Source organism: Vipera berus (assembly GCF_964194415.1).
Source record: "Vipera berus genome assembly, chromosome: 6".
Taxonomy (NCBI): domain Eukaryota; kingdom Metazoa; phylum Chordata; class Lepidosauria; order Squamata; family Viperidae; genus Vipera; species Vipera berus.
The window spans coordinates 72,391,275-72,401,189 of NC_138208.1; the positions used below are offsets into that span (position 1 = coordinate 72,391,275).

Sequence of the window (9,915 nt, forward strand, 5' to 3'; positions counted from 1 at the left end):
TCACAATAATAAAACTATACTTTATTGAAAAAGTATATAGAATCTATTAATAGAGCTATTACTAGAACTAGTAATATAATCTTGCAAGTCTCTATGGAGATTCTCAGGTCACGGTTGTCCCAGACTGAAGTTAAAACTGAAGAAGGATGCAAAACGAAACATTTTCAAGGAAAAATCCAAGAAAGTTCAGTGCCTTTCAAAAAAGCACCTTTGGGACAATCTTGCAAGTCTGCCTATGTTTTCTGATCCCTCCCTCATATATCTCAAGGAGTCAGTGGCGAGCTAGTCTCTCATTCCAATACTGTCCCTTTGTCCTGGGCATAAGGCATGCATATTATTTGTTTGTTTTTATATCCACCTTTATTATTATTCCTCTTCCTATTTTCTCCACAACAGTAATAACTCCATGAGGTGGGTTGGGCTAAGAGTGACTGAGCCAAAATCATGCAACTGGCTTTCATGGCTAAGCTGGGACTTAAACTCACAGTCTCTCACTTAACCACTAGACCAGGGGTCAGCAACCTGAAACAGTGAAAGAGCCACTCGGAACCGGTTCCCTCACAAAAGGATAAACTGGGAGCCGCAAAAAATGTGTGCGCATGCACGTACATGCGTGCATGCGCAGAACAGGGTTTGACTGAAGAGTGGAGCCAAGGCGAGATATGCACCTACCCTGCATATTTGAATTGATTGGTTGAACTTTTTTAGTCCCACTTTTTTTTTTGGACTGCACATAGCAGAAGACTGGGAGCCGAAGGAGACGGCTGAAAGAGCCGCATGCGGCTCCGGAGCCGCGGGTTGCAGACCTGTGCACTAGACCAAGCTGGCTCTCAATGCATGCACTCCTGTTGTTTCCTTAGTTTCTCCCCTATCACTCAGTGTGCACAGACCCTCCCAGAATGAAATTTTACTCACCATGTATTTTTTTTTTAACTTATGGCTTTGGAGGGCGCCTTTAACTTTAAAATAATTATAAATCCAATAGTGTTTAGGAAATGAGGTTGGATGAACCCAGGGTCTTTAAAGGTTCCTCTGCGATTGAAAGCTTGATGGCTTCTCTTAATTCCTGGAGCTTAGACCTTTGGGTCACTACTATTGTGAGGTCTCATCATGAGGGCGAGCCATTTGGGACACAAGTGGATAATCTCTCATCCTCTCCTTGTCCAGGGAGATTCTGTAAAACTAGGCTTATCACCAGTCATTCAGAGTTAGCTGTGTCATTATCTTTGTTCCTCTAGAGATGTCTTAGCTAACCATCGCCTCCCCTGGAATTCCAAAAACTCCAGAATGGAATTATAACTATGCGTGAGGATGGAAACCATAAGTAACCTGAAAGGGAGCGATATTACTTGGAACTGCAGCTGCCTAATGGCCTATGAGATCATTTAAAGACTGCAACCAGGAGTGCCAAGATTGCAGTCATTGAGCTTAATACCTTCTTCACTCGATGACTGAGATTCTGATGTCAATTGTAGTTGTAAGTTAAAGACTACCTGTACTTTGTATTCGGGTTTGCTCTATTTGATAACAAATGCCATTAAGTATTTGTGTACTTCTTGTATGTAATTGTAAGGGTCTCTCAAGTCTGGCTTCATGTCTTTTGAAAAAAAGCTTAGGGTATGTGAAATAAGATGCAAAGAATAGTAGTCTCTAATAATCATCTGGTTCAGGAGTCCATAATCATGTACTGTCCTCAAGAACCATCTGCTGTAGGGATAAATATTGTTAGTATAGGCACTGGAGATTAGGAAGGTTGAATAAACCCTTTCTTCAAACTATATCCAGCAATTCCTTCAATGTGGGTAACTCTTGAGTAGAATCTGGTAACTCTAGCTGGAATCTGGACTCCTGGTTTCAATTTGAAGGTAGTTGCGTTTCTGGTAGAGAGGTAATACAATTGCCTCCTCTTCCTCCCCAGACATATCCACAAAGTCAGAATATTTTTCTGGTAAGGTAGGAGAGTCAATGCACCAAACAGGTATGGGGAAGGGTGAGAGTAAAAAGCTTGCAATCAGTGTTGTTGACATTTCATTGATGGGAAATAAACTGTCCTTGCCTCCTAATGCACATCTGGATTATGTAATTGTAGGGAACCAATCCTCAGCACATTGGGAATCTGTAAGAAAGCAAAAAACTGAGTGGCAAGAATTCTGTATGATTTCAGTTGTAAAGGGGTTAACACATCACAATCCAAGCCCAGCTTGTAGCATCTGCCCATCAATTGTTCTTACCAGCATTTGCCTTTCCAGCATCTAAATCGATAAATCAAACTTTTGTGCTGCAGATCATCTATAAAATTGGCTGTTGCCCCCAAGTCTGAGAGTTGTTTTTCCCAACCTTTCTAAATACTCTAAATACTCTTCTAAAGAAAGAGTAACAGGAATAATAAAATGTGCTTGCCTGTTGTCTGAGTTCTCTTTAATTGTCTGAGGTTTCATGAAGAGGAAGAGAACCTGCAAAAGTTTCCCAAAGCTGTGGCCTTGAGCAAGTCAGACATTTGCTTACTGTGTAGTCTGTAGATCCACATGTGCAGCATTTTGTTCATTCAGAACTTTAGCTGTACAAGATCTGGCTAGATGTCTGAGAGCTCCTTGCAAAGGCATAATCTGATATTTCTTCCCTGATTCTCTCCTGGAACAAAGTTTTCTTGATTTCTCCAATTTGCTGGGACTCCAGTACTGGATTTTAAAGAGGCCCAGGCAAAGGGGGAGGAAATATTTCAGGGGGAGAAAGATTTTGTTGCTATTTCTTCTATACCTCAACTCTTACAATAACTATCTATTAACACACCATGTTGGACCAGCTCTTCCAAATTATCTGGGGTGCTTTGTGTCATCAGTTTATCTCTCAGCTTGTTAACAAGTCCTTCTTGAAACTGGTCAGAATAGAATGAAATCATTCTACCCCAGATTTCTAGCAAATTATTCCAAATTTGTTATAAGCACGTGCACTCTACATTGGCCTTGTTTGAGCTCTGTTGCTCCTTCACCCTGATGCACCTGCTGTTCTCTTAATGGTTTCTGGCTAGTTTCTTCAAGGTCATCTCCATGGCTCCCTACAGAAATAGACAGACATTATCCTTGTTTTCTGTCTTCTGACTTCAGAGCCATAATTTAGCTCTACAAAGCAGTAATTTAAATAAAAAAAGACAGAAAGGGATTTCTGTCTGCCAAATTAAGCAATAAAAAGATGAGGAGATAGCTCTTTAATATGGGGGAAAACCAAGTTCATAAATTTACTTTCTTACTCTCATTTATTGGGCTATTGACTGCAATAGAGGAAAACAGTGAGGAAAACAGTGAAGAAGAAAAATATTTCTATTGGATGCAGCACAGGAAAGCTGGAAAGAGGGAGTTTGAATTGACAGTCATTCCCCCAAATCACTGACACTCTTTAAAAGGCCATGGAGCTGCCAAATTACAATAGGTGAATCTGAGCTTGTGCCAATCTGGGTTGCTAAGTACCAAAGCAGCTTGTGCCAATGTGTGGCAGAAGATTGCCACAGACACTTTCAGACATTGTTATTGCATTTTTAAAAATTGTGTCTCCATAAAGGGGACCGATGAAGCTCAAACCAGAGTCTAGTTCACACTGAGTTTTACTCTGCATGGCTATTGGCCTGCCCAACGTTGAGGAGGAATGCAGCTGTTCTTTTGAATTGGCAACCTGCATGAACTGGCCCAGATTCTGCATATTAACAGGATCTTAGTTCTCTATTCTGATCCATAGCAGTGGGGAAGCTGTTTGGTTTGGTTTGGCTTTTCAGTAAAAATGTATGAAGGATTTATGATTTCACAAAGCACATCAGCCTTGTATTAGCCAATCAGTCTGTTTACTCTTTCCAAAGCAGATTAATAAATAAATAAGGGCAGATTTAAACTAAACCTTGTCTGTCACATGCCCGTCTGTTAGCCAGTGAGGAGACTATAGTGTGTAATTAAACAATCATTTATATTCTATGCAAGTGTGTGCCAAAACAATAAAGAGCTCTCAGGAGCCTTGTGCTGCTGAGGCATTTAATCCACGCACAGAAGGAGCTTGCTGCAAAGCTGCTTCAGCAGAATAGGGTTTCTTTCTCACAATGGAGCAGGGATAGAGCAGGGCTGCATTCTTCAATGATTTGATAACAGAATAATTTAAGACGCTAAAAAGGAGACTGTGTTTCTTGGGTCAGATTCACTTTTTTGTTTTGCTTGAGTGTTCCTGATATTTCTCTGTGATATAAATAAAAAATGGCAGGAATTATTGAGTGTACTCAATGTGTAGTTTAATGAAGAGAAGGATGAGGGGGGACATGATAGCAGTGTTCCAATATCTCAGGGTCTGCCACAAAGAAGAGGGAGCCAAGCTATTCTCCAAAGCACCTGAAAGCAGGACAAGAAGCAACGGATGGAAACTAGTCAAGGAGAGAAGCAACCTAGAACTAAGGAGAAACTTCCTGACAGTTAGAACAACTAACCAGTGGAACAACCTGCCTCCAGAAGTGGTGAATGCTCCAACACTGGAAGTTTTTAAGAAGAGAATGGACAGCCATTTGTCTGAAATGGTATAGGATTTCCTGCCTGAGCAGGGGGTTGGACTAGATGACCTCCAAGGTCCCCTCCAACTTCTTCTTCTTCTTCTTCTTCTTCTTCTTCTTCTTCTTCTTCTTCTTCTTCTTCTTCTTCTTCTTCTTCTTCTTCTTATTATTATTATTATTATTATTATTATTATTATTATTATTATTATTATTATTATTATTATTATTATTACTACTACTACTACTACTATTATTATTATTTTTTGCTGGATGGATAGCCTATAAACATACACATCTCATAAGACAGGGCTTTTCAACCTTTTCACCCATTGTGAAAAGGCTTTTAGGATATGGCAACATCCGAGTACCACCAGTCACCTAGCAAGGTGTCAAAAACTTGATGACCAAAAAAAAAAGGAAAAAAGTGATGAAGTACAGGTAGTCCTCGACTTACAACAGTTCGCTTAGTGACTGTTTGAAGTTACAATGGCACTGAAAAAAGTGCCCCCCAAGCCACAGCCGAGCAAGACAGCTGCCTGCCTACCCGGCAGCGCTCTTCCTCCTATCCGAGGTTTTCATTGTTGGGAGCATTTCTGTTGAGGATTGGCAGGGAGGGTATGTATGTGTGTGTGTTTGGTTTTTATTTCCCACCCCCCCCCCCTCTGCTGGGTGGTTGCATCAGGTTTTGGTCACTTCACATGACCCTGGGACACGGTGACCGTCATAAATATGAATCAGTTGCCAAGCATCTGAATGTAAATCACAAGACCCTGGAGATGCTGCAACATTCCAGCTGATCGATGTTTCTTCTGGGCTTAGAAGTGCCAGGATCAGCGCTAAGCTCCAGCTAGAGCCTGGCGCTGATCCTGGTGCTTCCGCTGAGCCCTGACAGCCCTGCAGCTCCAGCCGTGTCTCACTCATGCTTGTGCGGTGCTGCCACCGGTTCAGCTCATTCCCCTAGAAAAGTTACCACTTTTCTAGGATGGTCATGTACCACCTGCCAGGTACCCGTACCATTGGTTGAAAAGCCCTGTCATAAGAGGTAGATAGGTAGGTGGGTGGGTAGACAGACATGAAGAACTATGTCCAAATGTTTGTATGCATCATATCACTTTAATTTATTTTAAAAGTATAATGTATTATGTACATTTTGTCACATGGGAACAAGATCTTTGGCTAAGTTGAATTTTAGCCAAGTACCATCTCTAAGATAGATAGATAGATAGATAGATAGATAGATAGATAGATAGATAGATAGATAGATAGATAGATAGATAGATAGATAGATAGATAGATAGATAGATCAATGGATGGTGAGACACACAAATATGGGGACTTCAAGGCAACAAATATAAGATTTCCTCTTCCATTTCTTTTTCTATCCACAAACTCTATGAAATACTTTGGACTGAGGGAGTAAGTGATCCTAAAGTCAATCAATGAGTTAAAGGATGACTTGAAACTCATTTTCCCCAGATCTAATTCCTTGGACACTGGGCCACATTGCTGGGGCTGACAGACAAAATACATTTCAACAGTCTCTGCAGGATTCCTATTCCATACACTTACATTTTTATACCAAGGCAAAAAAATTGAAAAAAAAGATGGTAGAGGTTACTGGCTGAAATTAAAAAACCAGCTTTACCTAGTTAATTGAATTATTCATTTTGAGTTTGTATCATACTCTGAACTATAATCTAAATAAATTGGTTTGTTTTGCAGAACTCAGTAAGTCAAAAATAGGTCATTCCTCTAAAACTACTGAAGTTAATAATAACCAAGTTTAACATGTCACATTTACTTGGCCTTGTTAAATATATAGTATGAACTAAGCTTATGTCTATTTTTAATCAAAAATCTGAAAGTCAGCAAAAATCACTGGGCTAGCATTCGGGCTGCGATGGTGACACAGGGACCCCATGTGAGAAATCAAGTGAATTGCTTAGGAATCCCTGGATGCAATGAGGAGATTTCAGCCAGCAAACTGCGTTGGCTTGCTGTGCTTCCCTATTTTGTTCACAGGGTGTCAGTTGGGATTCTTCCCCCATTTGCAATACAGTCAGGGCTTTTTTTTCTCATAGAATGTTTAGAACGGAGTTCTGGCACCTTTTTTGGATGGAACCTTGTAGGGTAGGCAAGGCAGGTTGTATGACATGTGTGAGTTCCGGCACCTTTTTCTTTTACAAAAAAAGCACTGAATACAGTTAAGTCACATAAATCACATTTAAATCAAATAAATTCACTAAGGTATTGAAGCACAGTTTCTGCTCTAAAGTACAATTTTAAAAGGAAAGGAATATAATCCAGCAGTATGGCAGCAGCGGTATACTGAAGACCCAGCTTCAAGCCTCCTGCTGCACCAGAAGCATGGCTCTATCTCCATTGAAATGGAAAGAAAGAGCTATCGTACTCATATAGGATCATAATCACAAACCAATCAAGTTAGAAAGTCAAGATGATTTATCCTAAGAGAACCGTCATTTAACCCTGCCAGTAGAACCTGGAACCAGAGGTTTTAATTACTAATGCAAACATATTCATTCCTAATGAGGTCTGAAATATGAATCACATTTTTATTGACTCATATTTCATTTGCCATGGTGGGTCACAAGCAAAAATTAAATGAGGTTCTCCTATTATTGACTGATTGTTGATTGGAATTGCATGGAAATAATAGCTAGCTATTCAGAATACCCATTAGCACAGGGGTCCCCAACCCCCAGTCCGTGGACCAGTACCAGGCCGCGGCATGCCAGCAACCGGTCTGCACAAACAAGCAAAGCCCCATCCGTGGGATGCAGGCAGCACACAAAACCACGCCCCCTCCGGTCCGTGAAAAAACCTCTCTCCACAGAACCGGTCCCTCGTCCCCAAAAGGCTGGGGACCTCTGCATTAGCCCCTCCAAATAATGGGCAGCAAGTACATGCTAGCTGTTCCTTATCTGCTTTCTATTGTATCATTTTGATATTGTTCATCTTTGCTACATATCAAGCAGTAAAGCAAAAAATTGAACAATCAAATAGGTCTGCACATATTCAGAATTTGGAATGGGAACAGAGTTAGGTGATTTAATCCAACCTCTGTTGGTTGGAAGGATGCTTATTTGACTCTGAATGATGATGGAATTTCTCAACATGCTTTTATTCAATATTTCTATTTATTTGGGGCAGAAATAGAGTCTTTTTCCAGCAGTTGAAAGGTGGATGACAAATAAAGCTGTGATGGCACAGTGGTTAGAATTCAGTATTGCAGGCTAACTCACCGTTCACTCCAGGAGTTCCATTCTGAGCTGCTCAAGATTGACTCAGCCTTCCATCTTTCTGAGGACCCAGATTGTTGTGGGCAATATGCTGACCCTGTAAACTGCTTAGAGAGAGCTGTAAAGCACTGTGAAGCAGTATATAAGTCTAAGTGCTATTGCTATTGCTAAAGATAACTCTTTCATTGCTGGGAAGAAATAAATACTGCATACTGCAAAGCTTATTATATGTAGCCTAATATTCGCTGAGGACCAATTCCCATCATCACAAAACTGGATAGGGGAATGTAGACATAGAACTCAACACTAAGGTCAAGGAGTTTGAAGGACCATTCTTGTACCAATATACAGTATTATAGTAGGATGAAACAAATAACACTGAGGTTGTATAAATGTAAGAACCATAAGAATGTATGATAGTGCCCTGAATATAATGAGATCTATTGTAAATGGCTAAGAAAATGAGTTATCAGTTTGGCTTCTACAATGCTTTTTCCAGTTCTCATTAAGCTTCTCAGATGGATCCATAAGTGTGACATAAATTATGCTCCTCAAAATTCATTGTAGCAAATATGAGTTTTGAGGAACTCAGCTGTTCACCAAAAGTGCAAGAAAGTCTTTCTTGAGCAGCATTCAATCCTAATGAGCACATGAACAATAATATGGAAGTTGTTTGCTATTGCAGCCTTCCATTATACTTTTCTGATGTTTCCAGTGTAATGTACTTTTGGATGGCTATCAGAGTATTTTTAGGGACAGTATTGCCTCTCATTGACAAAAAAGAGCATTATCAGAAGGATGACATGTTCAAGATGAAAGTGCCACCAATATTATATTCCCTGAAAACCTGAAAACCTAAATGTACTCAAACTACGAAATCCTCCAAAGGACTATAGCTTAGATCCACTGGATTGTGGGGGGTTTTTTGCTTCTAAATTATGATTACTGTATTTGATTAGATATTCTAAATTTTTGGCTGGAATAATACATTTTTTAAACAAAGATTTTTTAGTAGCTGTTGTAGTGGGAGTGAGTGGGAGTTTCCAATCAATCCATTGACCCATAAAATCATATCCTAAGGGCCATTATCTTGGACACTTACTGCTTTAATTATTAGTTGTGTATTTTAAGTTTGGGCAATTACCTTGGAAACTGAAGATAGAATAAAAATATTTTAAATTAACTAACTGGCATTCTAAAATTTCTGAGTCATCCATCTCTGATTTTCCTGTTCTTTCTCCAACTACTTTCTTTGTAGATAGTGAGCAAAGAGTTATTGTGATAATTCTAACCCATTCTTCCTGGTTTTTCCCCTCTTTTTTTCTTTTGTCTTTTTTTTCCTTTTTCTCCTCCAGGAACCTTCTGCATAATATCACTGTGCACATGTGTAGCTGGAATCAACTTTGAGCTCTCCCGATACCCCCGGTACCTGTATGGACTCCCTGATGACATCAGTCATGGCTACGGCTGGTCCATGTTTTGTGCATGGGGAGGCCTAGGTCTTACTTTGATTTCTGGCTTCTTCTGTACCTTGGCCCCTTCTGTTCAACCTGTCCCCAGGACCAATTGCCCCAAATCGAGACCTGAGAATGGGACAGTGTGCTAAGACAAGTACAAACAAGCCTATAAATATACATATTATACATATATAAATATAAATTAATATACATAAACATATATTATATATAGATCTCAAACAGTTGCCAGTGCCATGGTAGAGTGGAGTCCAATGGGGCTCCTACATCTTCTCTACAGCTTTGTATTGTTCTTGTTATTTTTTTCCTGGAGAAAGGAATAGCTTTTCGGCAACATTGCTCTTCCATTCAGCTCCTTAAAAAAATCTTCAGCATCCCGCTTCAAACATCAAATGAACTTATTGTTGCATCTGTCTACCGCCAGTTGGGTGTGATGTGATAGGGAAGGGGAAAGGGTATCTTGGTGAATCAGGTACTTTTACGAGGAGTAAAGAAAAAAAAACATTCTATTGGGGAAAATATAAACAATAAATAAATGAACCTATTTAGTTACCTCTCTAAAATTTAACCTTCTCAAGGCCATCTTCAGAATCTCTCTGCTCGCACATGAATATTTTTTTTTTAAAAAAAACCTTGCCTGTCCCATCAAAGAGGAATGAAG

The 9,915-nt window shown here is 39.8% G+C and overlaps 1 protein-coding gene across 1 annotated transcript in view; it reads left to right on the forward strand.

The window, feature by feature from the left end:
• Nucleotides 1-9,426, forward strand: part of TMEM178B (transmembrane protein 178B) — a gene marked incomplete at its 5' end in the record, with an annotated part of 317,663 nt that extends 308,237 nt beyond the window's left edge. Inside the window, one exon of the mRNA XM_081330993.1 lies at nt 9,135-9,426. Coding sequence (XP_081187119.1) covers nt 9,135-9,385 — 251 coding nt within the window. The 3' untranslated portion in view covers nt 9,386-9,426. The remainder of the gene's footprint in view (nt 1-9,134) is intronic.
• Between the last annotated feature and the right edge of the window lie 489 nt (nt 9,427-9,915).